Raw genomic sequence first — 18,523 nt, 5'->3', positions numbered from 1 at the left:
GTGATCAGATTTCATATCTGATCTAATCAGGAGATATCTATAGAGTATGCACTAGCTGGTGATGGTGTGCAGCGCATGTGAAGGAGGCTGTGAGCAGGGTAAAAGGTCAGGGGGAGATGCGGAGCAGAGACAAAGCGTACCTGTCCGAGGATGTTTCCCAGCATGCTCCACATGGACTGGCCTTCGTTCCTCAGCAGCCCGTTGACATTCTGTAGATCCTCCAGAGACTCGCAGAGCTGCGGCAGATAAAACAGCAGCACACAGGAAGATAAGACAAGGACAAGCTGGATGGTTCTGTCAGAAAAGAGCGAGAAGACTAGAAACCCGAAAGAACTGAAACATCGTTCAATTATAGAAGGATGTAATAGATCGGTAACAACAGAAACCAGACAAAACCACAGAAAATAACAGAAATTTCCCTGAGATTAGATAATCCATTACTGTTCAATCAAAAACACTCAGTTCATTTGATGTATTCATGTCCTGAAATCTCAGTAACAACTTAAAAAAAGATATGTTTCCCTTCCTTTTAACACTGTGGGGTTTTTTTCCTTTCTTCTTCTTCTTTATTTATTTATTTATTTAAACTGCGGCTTTTTAGTTTATTCATTCGTTTTCATTTGGTGTAAAAACTAACCAAGCTGCAGTAAATGATAAATAATAAAAAGGTTTGCTGTTTAAGACTTCCTTTCATATAGAACATATTACTTTGTGTGTTACATTAGCAAAGAAAGAAAGGAAGAAATAGAAAGAAAGAAAGAAAGAAAGAAAGAAAGAAAGAAAGAAAGAAAGAAAGAAAGGGAGGCAAAGAGAGAAAGAAAGAAAGAAAAAGATAGCGAGAGCAAGAAAGAAAGCGAGAGCAAGAGAGAAAGAAAGAGAGCAAGAGAGCAAGAAAGAAAGAAAGAAAGAAAGAAAGAAAGGGAGGGAGGGAGGCAAAGATAGAATGAGAGAAAGAAAGAAAGAAAGAAAGAAAGAAAGAAAGAAAGAAAGAAAGCTCTATATAAAGCTATATATAAATAATAAATAAAATATATCTATATCAATAAATAATTCTATATCAATATATTAATAAATATATCAATATATCAAGAAAGAAAGAAAGAAAGAAAGAAAGAAAGAAAGAAAGAAAGAAAGAAAGAAAGAAAGATTAACTTTTAGGGCACAAGAAGAATTATTCATATGAACACAATCACTGCATATTTAAGTTATTCTGAAGTACAATAAATAAACAAATGAATAAACAAATAAATAAACAAACAAACAAACAAACAAACAAATAAATAAAAAGCTAAAGTGAGAAGAAGTAACCCTCCATGCAATATTCAATATATTCACTATAAAGGAAATCTGAATGAAACAAAAGAAAAACCCGATCATTTGATCATTATATTCAACTGCAGGCTTTTGTCATGTGATGTGTTTCTCTCTAAACTACTCTATACTGTCCGTAGTCCCTGGGACATTGTACTGGACATCTCGTGTCACATCAGACCACTGATCAGAAAACTGAAAATGATGTTAAAAAAAGACGAGTAGGAAGAAACGGAACTGGAGCAAACAAAGAAAATCGGTGGCATTTTACTTCCCCAGTATATGCTACAAGGTTTAAACAGACACTCGCCCCACAAACCCCAGCCCACACACCCACACACACCCTGCCACACATCCTTGGCCGTGGCATTTGAGTGTGTGAGTGTGTGAAGGCCACTCGGAGCTCCAGACGGTAGATAAGCGTCAGGCAGGCGTGTGATAGAGAGGATGATGAGAGGGAACAGTGGAGAGGTGAAGTTATTATGGGAGTGTGTGATTCGAAACTACAGAATGCTGCCTCTTATCTCTGCTCTGTGTGAAGAGGAGACTAACGCTAACATTTAAAAATCCTCTCACGCCGACCACAGAATCCTCTTTGACGCAGAACGCTAGCAGTCAAGTGTTTTGAAAGTTACACCGCTATTTGAGGAGTGGATGTAATCAAACCTGGGCACTGGTTCCTATTTCGCAGAACAAATTCGAATCCTTTTATTTGTTCTTGAGCATTTGGATAACGTAACAGCGGCTAATTCAAATAGCCGGTTAGTATTGATGCTCTTGCTGTGCTACGTCTCGCTCCCTCCGTTATTTGGTTACTTTGTGATCGCAGAAATGAACACAAGGTCAATTAAACTGCAGGGACAAGACGTATGACGTGACGTCACCACAACACGCAGTCATCCAAAGCCCTCTCCGTTTACGTGCGCAAAACACGAGTACAGCTTTGGTAGAAAGTCATAATATACGTTATGTGTCTTCACTGGTAAGAGTTTCAAAGAAGAAACCTGTGTTTGTAATTTCACAAAATCCAAAAAGTCCCCCCCCCCCCCCCCCAGACATTACCGTTTCTATAGTAACAAACAGACTGGGAGATGTATATCAGGCACATGGTACGATTTTATGAGAATGGATTAAGTTTGGTGTAAAACACGACGAGACGAGACGTGACGTGCTGGAGCAGGAAAATAATCGGTGATGCAGCGACGCCGCTGTGATCAGACGACATTACGTCACATATCGATGTATCCAAAATAGCCGCTGGAAGCCTTGGAAGCCAATAATTACAGTTTTTTTGTTTTATTAAAAGACGTCACGCCTCACTTTTGGACCTTTTATGGTTGATGTTGATGTTGTGGACCATCCCTAAAACACGTTACTTCGGCAGCTGCTGCTTCTTTTGTAGTGTACGATTTTAATAAAACGTAAAAATGCAACTGATGTTTTATTTGCTTGCTGTGAATGAGTTGTTACTATGGAAACGATAATGTCTGGGGATAGATCTACATGGACAGCCCATGACTCATGGGATTGCTGTGGTTGGGGCCATCTGGAGACGCCGTGAACTACTGTTGCGTCGGTCCACTCGACTACAAACTGTTGTAGAAACCACATTATTTACGTTGACATTATTTCCTGTCCGGTGTCACCAGATGAGGACAAAGTTCCCTTCTGACTCTGGTTCCTCTCAAGGTTTCTTCTTCCTCATATCATCTCAGGGAGTTTGTCCTCACCGCCGTCGCCTCAAGCTTTCTCATTAGGGTTAGAGATAAACACTAAATTAATTTTCAATTTCAAAGTTTGTGTTCTGTTCCTATACTTGTGTAAAGCAGCTTTGAGACGATGAGAACTGTTAAAAGCGCTAGACAAATAAATTGAATTGAAATGGAATTGTGATAAATGAAAGTACACACTAGGAATCGATCAGTACGTAAATAATGAACACAGACGATGTTCCTCGTGATCGTCCTCCAGGTCTGCCACGCTCATCTGCCCAAAGTGCGTCTTCCGCATGATTCGTCACTGTCTTCTTCCAAGGCCGGGGTCGTCTCAAAGCCACTCGAGCCGGGCAATTAGCAACACACACTCCATTAATTACTCGTAACACGTGTCGGACTAGATAGAAAGACTGAATGCAACATTAACCTTCTTCACTTTTATTCTCTTCATCACTTGGTCACATCCTGATCACATGTGCAACAAAAGCAAAAGGATGGAAGTGACAGATGCAAAAATATCATCTTCTCATCTCCTTCTTCTTTTAATTTCTTTTAGAGATCAAATGTTCCGGTTTCTGGCTTAGTGTTCATTATCATGTTCGCCTCACACCTCCAGGGTTAGGGGTTTGATTCCCGCCTCCTCCTTGTGTGTGTGGAGTTTGCATGTTCTCCCCGTGCCTCGGGGGTTTCCTCCGGGTACTCCGGTTTCCTCCCCTGGTCCAAAGACATGCATGGTAGGTTGAATGGCATCTCTGGAAAATTGCCCGTAGTGTGTGAGTGTGTGAGTGAATGTGAGCGTGTGTGTGCCCTGCGATGGGTTGGCACTCCGTCCAGTGTGTATCCTGCCTTGATGCCCGATGACGCCTGAAATAGGCACAGGCTCCCTGTGACCCGAGGTAGTTCGGATAAGCGGTAGAAAATGAAAGAATGAATGAATGTGTGTTAAGTGTGTGTTAAAGCTTTAGTCTCAACATTTAATGTTCTTGGTCTGAGCCACATTATGCTTTAAAGACATTTCTCTTTTTTTACCTTGTTATACTCCACATGCAGCTTCTCCTGCTCGCTCTCCAGTTTGTCTTTCAGGTTCTTCTGCTCCAAGATGTTGTCCTGGATCTGGATCATCCGCATGTTCCGCTCTGAATACCAATGGACACACACGGATCAATACGGTGATGCTTATCTACTTAGGAATAAAGAAAAAAAACTGCACATTAGAGGAAGAGGAAGAGGAGAGCGAGGGAACAGGAAGAGAGCGTGCTGATGAAGGAGAGGCCTCCTGCCGAAGCTTAATCGAGTGTGTGCCCAAGGTTACCCCACACATCTGCTCTGAGCATCTCTTGTTTGGAGGGCGAGTTCCTCTCTGTGAGACGACATACAGAGTGGAATGAATATCTGGCGCTCGCTAGCCTTCCGCCTGCTGTGTTTCACTGAGGGATGGGTGTTATGACTGTTATGTGATAGTACGCAGCAGATGCCAGGCCGTGTTTCGGTACTTTTAAATTAGCAAAGCGACTATGCTAGCTGGAAAAAAACGTGGAATTTTTACACAACAAACATCATTTCATCAACAACGCCAATAAGACTTGGACGTTCTACAGGTCAGGGATTTATATACGGCTTGCGGGATCTGTAAACTGTTAAAAATGTTGATGTAAGCTGTTAACGATTCACATCGATCATCACCTTGCTGAAAAGTTTAAACCCCCCACCCCACCCCCCCACCGCTTGTGTAATAATCGTGTACAAGTCCCTCAGATGTCGTCAGGGTAAAAAACGATGGGTCTCAAGTTGACTGGAAATATTTAGAAGGTGCAGGAACGAACACTATTTCTGAAGAACAGTGTGCGGTTTAAAAGCTTTTAACTGCTCTGGACAAACTAGGGACAGACTCATGAAGATCTCTCACAAAACAGAAAAACAGTCACTGATCACTTGAGGTAATACATAGCTGTAAGAACACGGTGTGTGTGTAAAATCTTAACCTTGTGCAATTGTGTAAATCAAAATATAATAGAATTTGTGGATCTTGCAGTCGGGTTTATATTAATGTGCTCTTTCTAATGTCCTTGTTTCTATGGTAACACCACACATACAGTATGGACGTTCCATATAAACGTTTAAAAAGTCTGTGTGTTTGCTGATAATGTCTCTATAAAGCTATAAAAAAGGCCACTATATATATATTTATATAGCGATGTATGAATAGCCAGTTGCAGTGCTTTGTTAAGCTGTTCCTTTGAAGATTTTCAGCATAATGAAGGCATCGAGATGAAGGATTTTGTGTTTTAGGTTTTCTCTACTGATTTTTTTTGTCCTTTTAACATCAAGTGAGAATAAAAAAAAATATAGATATAGAGGCTGAGAAGATGATAAGCGTTTACAGCTTCCATAACTTTGAACATAAATGTTTTCAAAATATACCAAAACATTAAAAGTAACTATAAATGGATAAAAAATTTACTCATTGGTGAATTTGTGTCATATTAAAGGTTAAAAAAAACAACAACTTTGGGATGTGATCTTTCAGGGAAATAATCAGACAGATCAGATCATCTGTTTAGGAATTTATGTAGTATTATTATTATTTGTATTATTATTATCTTTTTTATTATAATTTATATATTTTTTATTATTATAATTATTAATAAAAATAATAATAACAATAATACTACTACTACTACTACTACTAACAATAATAATAATAATAATAATAACAATAATAAAATAAATAATAACAACAATAATAATAACAATAAGACTACTACTACTACTACTACTACTACTACTACTACTAATAATAATAATAATAATAATAATAATAATAAGTAGTAGTACTATTGGTTGTAATAGTCTGGTAAGTGTTTGCAGTAAGTGTAGTAATTCGAGCATACCGAGGTAATAGTTGACGAAATCAGCGGTGAGCGCAGGCTGTTTGTGTTTCCGGCGTCCGTCCAGGCTGGCGCTTGCATCCGCAGTGTCCGTGGCGAACACGTCTGTGCTGATCCCCATGAGCTCAGCTTTGCGCAAGAGCTTTCTCACGGCCGAGGCGCTGGAAGTGAGCGGACGCGGGAGCTTCTCTCGGGGCACCCACGCTTGAGGACGTGCATTCCGAGACACTTCTGCCTTCGCCCGGTACTGCTGCAGCCGCGTGTTGATCCTGGCCTGGAATCGTGAAGAGGAGAATAAAAAAAGAAATACAGTGACCTCAAAAAACTCTAGAATCCATAACACCCCTTAACCAGGTCTTGTATTCAGAGGCTGCAGACTGCTGCAGTACTGAGAGAAACAGGAAGTCACTGAAGTTCAATAACATACAGTATTTACATAATACCAGAAGCTCCACAGTGTCTAGACATGTGACATGAGTCTGTATAGAGGAAGATGCTGTGGTATCCAAACATCCAAATGAATCATCACTTTCTAGCAATAAATAAAAAGCTCTAAAAGACCTGGGCTTCAGGAGTCAGCTGCTTCTCTCTCTCATGCAATGACACTTTGCAGTAGGACTGGAGCGCCAGGTAGTTCTTCCTCTTCCACTTCCTGTCGAATCGGTCGGCGTGCTGCTTACAATAGGCGAAGAACGGGTCAGCTATGTCCTGGAGATGGGCGGGACGAAAAGAGAGGACATTTATGTACTTTGTTAGCAAGTGAGAAAGGTAATTAAACAGGCATTAGTCTTTCTTACCTCCTAATTTATAAGATTTTCATTAGAGGTCTTCTCGGGTCTAAAGAAATGTACCCGAACCGAAGTGACCAGAGTCACTTTTTACCCGAACCCGACGTGCATAATTTTTTTTTTTTTTAAGAAAAACCCGACCCAAGACAAACCCGAAAAAATTAGACCCGAGTCCGACCCGACGGCAATTTTTTTTAGCCCGACTGGACCCGAAGGTTGCGTAACTAAAAGTAACCGCTACAGCGTGGATTCAAAATTGATTGACAGGTCCGTTTCAACGTAAATTAGCCACACGTCGCCAGCCACATGTCGCAAGCGGTCTTGGCAAACAGAGGAGAGGTTGGAAAAGGACTCGAGTCGATGCACACACATGAGATACATGAGAGTCTTCTCGGGTCCGTTCGGTAAAAACACATTCATTTTATATTACCCGAGACCCGATGCCGGTATTATTGTACCCGACCCTTGTCCGAGGCACACGTGAAACTTTTAGACCCGAACCCGCTCGGGTCTCGGGTCGGACTCTTTTCGGCTCTAAGTGGACCTGTGAAGACCTCTAATTTACATTATTTAATTACATTAAATTGATCTATATATACACTTATTTGCTTATACATTTGCTTTATATTTTATTGATGTATTTGCTTATTTATGTACTTATTAACTCACTTATTTACTTATATATCTAGTCATCCATCCATCTCTTATTCATCCATCCATCCATCCATTTATTTATTTATTTATTTGCTTATTTTGTGTAACATTTTACAGTTATTTATTGATACAATCTCACATGAACATGAAATCATTTGTCATTTCATGTCATATTCAATAACAGCTCCTATATAATGTATTATGACTTTATTTTTTTATTGCTATTAGTGCTGACTGATCCCCATGTCTTGGAGATGAAGACTCAGAATGAATAAGTGTATAACGGTATGAAAGAGAATAAGCCAGACTTCAGTAAGCTGTTTCTAATCGTATCTGCAGACTGACGTGAAGGGCACGGAGTAACGTGTAATGCAGTCACAAATTTTAAAAGCACAATCTGGGACGTTTGACGTATTACGTGTCCTCTCCTATTTCCAGACATTGTTCCAACACGGATATTTCTCCAGATTTCATTTTGCGTCCTCCAATTGTGCCATGCCTGATAATTCTAATGTATGGTTTCATTACAGGGGAGGAGATAGGAATATCTCCACCGTCCTAGAGCTAGTGGTAATGACGTCCTGAGTTCTAGACTGGCGTCTGTGCCCGTGTAGATAACTGGTGACGAATACTCGATGACAACAGGCCTGTAAATTTCCTCACTTTAAAGGCTGGGAGGGTTTTAGTGCGGACATGAACTTTTGAGCCGCACAGAGCAAGCGCAGAGGAACTACTGGAGAACAGTGTGAGCTGATTCATGTCTTAGCTCGTAGACGAAGGACATTTTCTCCTCCACTATTACACACAAAGAAATAGTCCCTTAAGGTGGCAGGAAGAGCTGCCATTTTGTAGCGTGTCTGAGGAATCGTTTAAGCTTAAGGCGTCCTCCTGGATGCTATCAGCACGCTTACCTTTTGATACGCGGCCCGTTTGCACAGCTGACTGGATTAAGTGGATTGTAGCAAGTAGGCACTTTGCCCAAGTGTTTATCAGCACACAACGTCACCTTTAACACCAAGCCCCTCAGATACTGGCTGCAAATTCCAGACATGGGACACGATGGGCTGTGACTATACTCAACTTGTGCTGTTTTTTTCTTCTTCTTTTTTTCCCTCCCTTCGTCCTCTATCGAGCTGTTTTTGTTCAGAACTTAATAACTAATGAATAAAACATCACAGAAAAAAATCATCAATGACGCACGGCTACTCTTACGGATCCTAATAGTGCCGATTTAAAGTGGACACTGGACGCGTTTCCCAGAAAGATCCGGAACATCGACAACGAAATGTTTTCTTTGTTAAATAAAAAGAAAACCAGTACATTGGCTCGAACTATGAGCAAGCACTCGGGGCACCTCAGAGAGCAGAAATGGGTTTGATATCCACATTTACTTTGAAGACAGAATAATTTGTGTGGACAAAAAAGAACCATTTTTGGTTCATTTTAGAACTTAGTGGAGTGTCTACTTTCATGAGCTTCTTATTAACCACCATTGTAGAGTGAGACATGACAAAGACGTTCAGCGTCGAACATGGACACAATCAAACGGGCACGAATTCCATTTTTTGGCGTGTGGGACAAACAGTTCAAAAGGAAAATATAATCTTTGCTGTTTTTATTTTTTTTTTTGTTAGGAGATGATTATTAATTAGACGCACATTCCTTACAAAATCAACACCTTCTCGACAGCACCGTGGTATTGTTGTGTTGACGTTGTGTACCGGCCCTTTTTAATCTGAAGAATTATAACCATCAGTGTTCGGTATCGTTGCATAATCGACTCGCGGCATGACCAAGCAGGAGCGAGTCTATTCTGAAAGCGACTGATGAGATTTGCCGTAATTCCGAGCGCCTCCTGTATTCCCGTGTTGGTTTGGATGTTTTTTCCGGCATGCCTGGATGCCTGGGTAGCAGCAGCAGCAGGGCATGAACTCTCCGGCATGAAGCAAGCTTTATAATGATGAAAGACTCCAAACAGCTTAGGGCTGTATTATTAGCCTCCACACACACAGACAGCAAACATAGCTAGCACACCTGGCTTTAAGGGAAGAGGATATAGGTTCATGATTGAGCGAAGAAAAACAGATGATGCACGACATCACAAAAAAAAAAAAAAAAAAAAAGACTGGGACGATCACGAATCATTGTATACAGGAATACAATACTTCTTTTTAGAGCTTTGGGATGAAAATTTCTGAAGTGTTTTTTTTTTTCCAGCATTTGACAATTAGACTATTCTCTCATTTTTGTTCGTGTTGGATTGAAGCGTATAATGGAGACAAGCGTATAATGCCTTAGCAGAATTTCGGTAAGCAGACACATTGCGTTTTCTTGATCCCAGCACCGCCGATAAATAATATTTTGCTATATATTTTATTAGTGGACACTTGAATATGAGCATGTAACACTTATTCCAGCTGCCAATCGTGTCATACAACGCACAAGATCATGCAGATGTAGATCAAGAGCTCAATCAAGTTAGACAGGACAGACTGGATAGAACTGAGAGAAAAGCTACAGGGACAAGCGGAGAGCAGAAAAGCATCTCAGAATGCACAACATGGTGAAACACTAAGATGGATGAGTGACAACAGCAGGAGACTACATCGTGGTCTGGGTCTGTCAGACAAGGACAGCTACAAAAGGCCAATAAGTAAAGTAATAAACTAATAAAGTTCCTAATAAAGTGGCCGGTTTTGGAGCATATAAGGATCATAATGTGTGTATTAGATTTATATTTAAAATTATTTTAAACATCCATCCATCCATATTGTGTACTGTTTATAACACACAGTGGCAGGGAATCAGAAGTCTAACCCAGAGGACTCGGGGCACAAGGCAGGGGACACCATGGCCAAGCCATCACACACACACACACACACGCACGCACGCACACACGCACAAGGAAGGAAGGAAGGAAAGAAGGAAGGAAGGAAGGAAGGAAGGAAGGAAGGAAGGAGGTGATAGAAGGAAGGAAGTGATAGAAGAAAGAAAGAAAGAAAGAAAGAAAGAAAGAAAGAAAGAAAGAAAGAAAGAAAGAAAGAAAGAAAGAAAGAGGGAAGAAAGGAAGGAAGGGTTAGAAGGAAGGAAGGAAGGAAGAAAGAAAGAAAGAAAAAGAAAGAAAGAAAGAAAGAAATAAAGAAAGAAAGAAAGAAAGAAAGAAAGAAAGAAAGAAAGAAAGAAAGAAAGAAAGGGTTAGAAGGAAGGAAGGAAGCAAGGAAGGAAGGAAGGAAGGAAGGGATAGAAGGAAAGAATCAGGGAAGGAAGGAAGGAAGGAAGGAAGGAAGGAAGGAAGGAAGGAAGGAAGGAAGGAAGGAATCAAGGAAGGAAAGAAAGAAAGAAAGAAAGAAAGAAAGAAAGAAAGAAAGAAAGAAAGAAAGAAAGAGTCAAATGCTCAGTGGCAGTCCCACATCTAACGTCAAAAATTCTGCTGTACCTCTTTAAGCAATTCTGAGTCATCAAATCTTTACATTTCAGGCATTTGGCAGACACACTTATCCAGAGCGACTTACATTTTTAGCTTATTTTATACAACTAAACTATTGAGGGTTAAGAACCTTGCTCTGCTCAGAGGCCCAGCAGTGGCAGCTTGGTGAACCTGGGATTTAAACTCACAACCTTCCAAATGGTAGTCCAACACCTTCAACACTAGGCTACCACGTCCCCACATCATGCTCACCTCTTCTGCAGCGGCCTCAGACAGCAGCCCCTCACGCTGGGCACACGTCACGTGGAAGTAGGAGCGACACATGCCAGCGTCGCAGCTGATACACACTCCTGTACGGGCGAAGCGGGCGTCCTCGCAGAGACTGCACTCCTAAAGTACACCACAAAACATATTCGATCAGTTTGATTCGGTACTCAACAGACAACGTTCAGAAAATTCACCAAAAGCAGGTGCAAGTTTCTGTTTATTGTGTTAAAAAAAATGCCTACGTACTGTAACAGTAAGAAGAATTAGAGACGGAAAAGATTAGGCCTAATTTGCGAAAGTCAATCGCTGAGCTCCGAATGCTGATTCTGTGTCAGAAACTGAACACAAAAAAATTCTTCGAACCTCATGATAAAATATGCACAATCCATTTTTATTACATAAATCCATTACAGATAAGCTGGACGCACGGACTCTAAAAGCTCGTTCGACTTTGTCAGCACATGACGCAATGGAAGGTCACAATTCCCCAAAGCTGAAAACGTGTCAATTGCGAGAGCTCAGAATTAAAATAATAATAGTCTTTTTCAACAGCAATTCCCTTTCAAATGTAAAGAACAAACCATTAAAGGACGACTTTAAAGTGCTTTAAAAGTAATTTGCGTCGCGTCTTCTGACTTCTGTGACCCTAAAACTTGCTTTCAGGTAAAGTAAATGTCAAAATGCCTCAAATACTTTGGATAAATGCCCAGACTGTAGTCATGGCACTGTTATGGAACTTTTATGATTGTATGAAGCAGATGGTTTGATTAAGGGCACTTTCTCGTGTACCGGTTTGATAGCAGAATCTAGCAGGTAACACACAGCGCTCCCAGTTCACATTACTCATTAGCATAGCCTCACATTTGTAAAGTTGCTAACCGTTCTTATAATCTGAGCCACGTGTATTTCTATAGAATTTATATATACATATTTATATATACATAAATATGAACTAGGTGATAGAGTCTGTTTCCTTTACAGAAATGAAATTAAACCATAATCTCTGACTTCTTTCTTTTCTTCATTTCATTACAGACATACTTTATACACTGACTTACTTTATACTCTGCTGCTAAGTGGAAATAGGGGAAGCGGGAAAGTTGTAGCTCAGGGCTTATTTAAAGGGTTGGACTATTGATGGGAAGGTTGTGAGTTCGAATCCCAGAGCCTCCAAGCTGCCACTGCTGGCCCTTGAGCAAGGCCCCTGACATTCAGCTGCTAAGATGTATCAATGTAAGTTACTCTGGATAGCTTAAAGCTACCTTCAGTGACCAATGAACAACCCTTTAAATCTACCCTATGGGGCATTCGGCGGGTAACAGTTAGTGCATCTACTGTCTTCTAAACCCAGCAATAAATTCAAATGAACTTGATGATGCTATACTAAGTGTGATATGCTCTTTCGGTCATACTTCGATTCGTCTGGGCCTCAGACGTCGCGCCTACAAACTGTAGGACACACAATTTGAAACATTTCAGGAGTTTCAGATCGTCCTTTAGCTGCTTGAATACTACAGGATTTCTGAGAGACGTGTGGTCAGGCTACCAAGCACTGATACTGGATGAGAAGACGTCTTACACACGTCTTTTAAATTTTAAATTAAATTAAATTTACTTCCCAACAGTTTCACACTTTTCTGCTAAAGCTAGCTGTGTGGTTGTTACATGTCTGACGTCACTTGCCTTCGACTGAGAACTTCAAATTACTCAGAAATCTCAAAGCTCTTTTCTTCTCTCGGCCTCATGACTTTACCCGGTATATCAGTCAAATGGGCTCAGTTTAGCGTCCAATCAATTCATTTTAGCACCCAATTCAAAAAACTATTAAAAAGCACCCACCATGACCTTCTCGTACTACACAACGTAGTAGTTACTGCTTTAAATATCCACGTGAATTTGCCCCTAGACTGCAATGATGGATGCAGACTTTACCTCAGTAAAACATTGCAATAAGCTGCAGTAAAGAATCTCCTACACCTCAGTAGAAGAGAGTTAACCGCATGGCGGCATTTTAAAATTTTTATAATGTTTTTAATACCAGGGTAGACTAATGGTTATTTAGCAAAGCAGTAAGATAAGCAGTGAGTGATATTCTAGCAGAGGGAAAATATTGCAAATGTACACAAACACGAATGAACGTTTTTAGGCAAAATTGTTTTGGAAGTAAGAAAAATAATAAAATCGCTGAAAAAAACAAAAAGGGAAACAGAGAAATCCTGAGAAATTAAATATTGCTTGGAAACAAAAAGCACTTTAGGAGTAAAAGTTAAGAAATGTACTTGAATTAAATACTTGAGTGCAACTGAAACTACAGCTATATAATAAATAAATAAATATAACTGTAGCTTCAATTGTATTCAAGTATTTAAAAAGTTCATGTTTTTAATGGAGAAATTCTGTTCATGTCATGGTTTTCATGTGAAAATGATTATATAGAATATATAGAATTATTATAGAAATATATAGAATTATAGAATATATAGAATTATTATAGAAATTGAAAAAATAAATTTTTTCAATTTCTATAATTCTATATATTCTATATATAATTCTATATATTCTATATATAATTCTATATATAGAATATATAGAATTATTATAGAAATTGAAAAAATTAATTTTTACTTCCTCTTCCTTTTATTTTGAAGAATTTTTTTAACTTTTACTCCTAAAGTGCTTTTCGTTTTTTAAGCACTTTTTCATTTTTAATGATTTCTAAATTTCCCATTTTGTTTTAAAGTAAGTTTATTATTTTTCTTACTTCTAAAACAGTTTTGCCTAAAAACAAGAGAGAAAATTAAGTCATGAAAAATACACAGATCTGGAGCTGCTGACCTTGGCACCGTACTTAGTGTAGTTCATTTCTGTCAGCGTTACAGGCCGTAGTTTGTCGATGTCTCCGAACGCCACTCCTGGAACGTAGAGCGCACATACAACATGCACCCACCTTTAAGAAGAACACAAACACATAGTTCATGGTTAGTTATAAACAGCAAGAATATGCATGCGCTCGTTTATCCACGGTATGTTTTTTCAAGTCTGTATTATGTAAAACGTTGATGTTGGAAAGCGGCTTGAATGCGACGTGCTGAAGCTCAAACAAAAAGACTGAGGTGAGAAATTAACTCTCATCAGTTTGTGAAGGTTTGTTTCATTTAACATTTTCAGGAAGGGGAAATCATCAATTGCTGGGTCAAACACACTGTAACCTGACCATTTCTCTTGACAAAATTTTAAATGCAGAAGCTGAAGACCAATATAAAGATATCCATCTGTAGCCAGCATGCACTCCACACTTTAATTTGCTGTGTTTTTCATGCTCTAGTGAAGTAGCAAATTCAGGTGCAGGTGAGCTGAAGAAGTGCTATCAGTGATAACACAGCTCCAGCCTCCTCGATGTGTTCTCTCTCTCTCTCTCTCTCTCTCTCTCTCTCTCTCTCTCTCTCTCTCTCTCTCTCTCTCTCTCTCTCTCTCACCCTCTCACCCTCTCACTCCCCCCCACAGACTCACCCTCCCACTCCACATTATCCTCTGTCTCTCTGTAACTCACTCACTCACTGTAACTCACTCCCTCCCTCCCTGTAACTACCTCTCTCCCTCCCTGTAACTCTCTCCCTCCCTGTAACTACCTCTCTCCCTGTAACTACCTCCCTCCCTGTAACTCACTCCTTCCCTGTAACTACCTCCCTCCCTCCCTGTAACTCACTCACTCACTGTAAGTAACTCACTCACTCACTGTAAGTAACTCCCTCCCTCCCTGTAACTCCCTCCCTCCCTCCCTGTAACTCCCTCCCTCCCTGTAACTCACTCCCTCCCTCCCTGTAACTCCCTCCCTCCCTGTAACTCACTCCCTCCCTCCCTGTAACTCACTCCCTGTAACTCCCTCCCTCACTCCCTGTAACTCCCTCCCCCACTCCCTGTAACTCCCTCCCCCACACCCAGTAACTCCCTCCCTCCCTCCCTGTAACTCACTCCCTCCCTCCCTGTAACTCACTCCCTGTAACTCACTCCCTGTAACTCCCTCCCTCACTCCCTGTAACTCACTCCCTCCCTCCCTGTAACTCCCTCACTCCCTGTAACTCACTCCCTGTAACTCACTCCCTGTAACTACCTCCCTCACTCCCTGTAACTCCCTCCCCCACTCCCTGTAACTCCCTCCCCCACTCCCTGTAACTCACTCCCCCACTCCCTGTAACTCACTCCCCCACTCCCTGTAACTCACTCCCCCACTCCCTGTAACTCACTCCCTCCCTCCCTGTAACTCACTCCCTCCCTCCCTGTAACTCCCTCCCTCCCTCCCTGTAACTCACTCCCTCCCTCCCTGTAACTCACTCCCTGTAACTCACTCCCTCCCTCCCTGTAACTCCCTCCCTCCCTGTAACTCCCTCCCCCACTCCCTGTAACTCCCTCCCCCACTCCCTGTAACTCACTCCCCCACTCCCTGTAACTCACTCCCCCACTCCCTGTAACTCACTCCCTCCCTCCCTGTAACTCACTCCCTCCCTCCCTGTAACTCACTCCCTCCCTCCCTCCCCCCCTCCCTCCCTGTAACTCACTCCCTCCCTCCCTCCCCGTAACTCACTCCCTCCCTCCCTCCCCGTAACTCACTCCCTCCCTCCCTCTCTCGCTCCCCCTCGCCCACTCCCTCCCTCCCTCCCTCCCCGTAACTCCCTCCCTCCCCGTAACTCACTCCCTCCCTGTAACTCCCTCCCCGTAATTGCCGTCCCGAGTCTCGACCCAAATCTGCAGAAAATCTGTGGTGATTTTGAAAGATTGTGATGTGCTCTGAATATCACAAAGATTGCTTGATTTGGCGTTCATTTCTGCGATCATAAAATGACATAATCCTGGACCGCTAACATAATCTAAGGGTGATATGAATGGATGAAAAAAAGTTGTTTAAGAAAGAGAAACAATATAATCGACAAAGGTTTCGGTGGAAGTCAAGTTCTCACATGGGAAAATGTTCAGGAGTTTATAGGGATTTGTGCTTTTCAGTTTCTGTCACATACTCTTAATACTTTTCTTCTAACAGCACTATACTCTCTAACAGCATCATTTTAACAGACATTGCTATGTAACATGTGTATAAAGCCTTATGAATGTATTAAAGCAGGCTATTAATCCAGAAATGTTAGTATAGATAAGTGTTACTGAGGGAATTTTGAAAACCACACCTTCCAGCGTCTGTCTCTTTAAAGATCCCATCCTGACTGGGGCAGAGCTCGCAGCTGGGCATCACACCATTTTTACAGGCATCGCAGAACCACGGCTCTGTGGAGTTCTCCGAGGCCGAGCTCATGATGGAGTCGCTCTCACCGTCAACCCCGTAGCAGCCTGGGGAAAAATACGTTAATAGCAAATATTAGATTTCTTAATAGCCTGCAAAATGCTTCCAAATATTCGAGAATCTTGCATCATTTGGTTTTCGGTGTCTGTGCGGTGAAAACCCTGCAGCGTCGCCCGTCTCCTTCCGTACTCTCACCAGTGCACAGGATTACTCCAGAAAACACAAATCGGTGCAGAAAATACACAAGTAATGGAAAGGTATAAAATACGCACAAACTCTAAAAAGAACACATTACACAGATAGAGAGATAGAAGAAAAAAAAGAGACAGACAGACAATGGACAAAATACTTCAAAATACAGAATGATAATTAGCACGTATAAGAAAGAAAGAAAGAAAGAAAGAAAGATAGATAGACAGACAGACAGACAGACAGACAGACAGACAGACAGACAGATAGACAGATAGATAGATAGCATAAGCACAGTTAAAAAAAAAACAGAATAATAATCTGGATGAGTTTAACTAGAAGTGTTTGTTGTGGTCAGACAAAACCACGGAGATTAAAGCACACATTTTAGCCATGAACACACATCCACACATTTAGTGACAAAGACAAGTGCGGAGTTATTGATGCTTTGGGGCTGTTGTGTGTTAGAAGTCCGAAGGCCTGAGTAATGATGAACAGAATCCTGAGTTTCAGCCTAAATACTGTCAGGAGGTTAAAGTTGTAAGACTATAACAATATAATTACCCCAAAAATCATTCCAAATGGTTGAGAGACAAAATGAATGTCTATGTAACGACCATCTCCAAGTGTCTCCAAACCTGTTACAAATTCCTGTTTAATGCTAACAATTCTCTTCATTTCTCTTCAAAAATAAAAAGCTTCACCAAATATATAGTGGAAAATACGGAAAGCATTTCAGGTCCTCCAGAAAGAAAATGCTTTACTTGGAAAAGCTCATCACACACACAAACACACACACGTTCCAATAAGCTCAAAATCTTTTTAACTTTCAAGTTAATCTTTTAAAATATTTGACTGCATGTTTACCCACAGTCAAATAAGCCGCTGGATCAGGGTAGGAAATATTATGAAAATAAGGTAGGGGGAAAAAAAACAAAAAAGTCAGAGTCAATAAATGCATTCGATGATGTTGTCTTCTTAATTTGCCAGAGCTGGAAAAACAATTATTGAGTTGATCAGGTTACCATGGTGCCTATTAAAGTCAGCAAACGTGCTCCATGCTACAAACGCGGACTGCATTCAGGCCCTTTCCACCGTTTCAGAGATAACGTTTTTGCTCCTAATTTCACAAAGTTGCTTCTGGGTATCGGGGCTGGAGCAATAACAAATAAGTGTTTCGGTTGTGAATGCTTATAGCATGATGAGTGAATTCTGGCCACATGAGCCTGGGTGTATGAGTTCAGCTGGTCCTTTAGGATTATTTCTCACACTGTATAAGATGCAAACGATCTATAATAAAGATCCTCTACAGATAGATCGGTGTATTACGCTCTGTTACTATTACATCATCAATCGTCGAGTTCACGGCTTGAAAATGGCCTCGTACAAACAAAAACAAGGTTAGGTCTAGAGCGGTGGTGTCCGATCTTATCCTCAAAGAGTCGGCGAGGGTTCAGGTTTTCATTCCAGTCGAGCAGGAATCACGTGGGATTCTATCAGATGATCTCAGCTTTGTTAGACTCTGGTGTGGTAGAAAAAAGAAGGGAAGGAGGAGGAAGGAAGGAAGAAAAAAGAAGGACGAAGGAAGAAGAGGAGGAGGGAAAGGAAGGAAGGAGGAAGAAGAAGAAGAAGAAGAAGAGGAGGAAGAGGAAGAGGAGGAAGAGGAAGAAGGCGAAGAAGAAGGTGAAGAAGAAGGCGGCGAAGAAGAAGAAGGCGAAGAAGGTGAAGAAAAAGAAGGAGGAGAAGAAGAAAAAGAAGAAGCAGAAGAAGGCGGCGAAGAAAAAGAAGAAGAAGAAGAAGAAGAAGAAGGAGGAAGAAGAAGAAAAATAAATAATATGGGTCAGCCATAATACAGCACCCCTGGAGCAGTTGAGGGCAAAGCAGCAGCTTGGCAGTACTGGAGCTTGAACCCAGAGCCTTAAGGAATGCTCATATTTCAAAAGTGACCCTGAGGTAATAAGGGTTTGTTTTTCTAGTTCATTTTCTGTTAGCAT

General features: G+C 41.0%; 1 protein-coding gene across 3 annotated transcripts in view; it reads right to left on the bottom strand.

Moving 5' to 3' along the window:
- The window catches only part of phf14 (PHD finger protein 14), a 79,637-nt gene that overhangs the window by 46,590 nt on the left and 14,524 nt on the right, over positions 1 to 18,523 (bottom strand). For all 3 annotated transcript variants that reach the window (XM_027133776.2, XM_047816095.1, XM_047816094.1), the window contains exons 5-11: positions 16,228 to 16,387; positions 13,886 to 13,997; positions 11,036 to 11,173; positions 6,476 to 6,622; positions 5,918 to 6,188; positions 4,056 to 4,162; positions 141 to 236 (exon numbers count right to left, since the gene is read on the bottom strand). In XM_027133776.2, coding sequence (XP_026989577.1) covers positions 141 to 236; positions 4,056 to 4,162; positions 5,918 to 6,188; positions 6,476 to 6,622; positions 11,036 to 11,173; positions 13,886 to 13,997; positions 16,228 to 16,387 — 1,031 coding nt within the window. The remainder of the gene's footprint in view (positions 1 to 140; positions 237 to 4,055; positions 4,163 to 5,917; positions 6,189 to 6,475; positions 6,623 to 11,035; positions 11,174 to 13,885; positions 13,998 to 16,227; positions 16,388 to 18,523) is intronic.

The sequence above is a fragment of the Tachysurus fulvidraco genome, chromosome 7 (assembly GCF_022655615.1).
Source record: "Tachysurus fulvidraco isolate hzauxx_2018 chromosome 7, HZAU_PFXX_2.0, whole genome shotgun sequence".
Classification (NCBI taxonomy): Eukaryota; Metazoa; Chordata; class Actinopteri; order Siluriformes; family Bagridae; genus Tachysurus; species Tachysurus fulvidraco.
The sequence above is the reverse complement of the archived record's forward strand: the minus strand, read 5'-3'. Positions and strand labels throughout refer to the sequence as shown.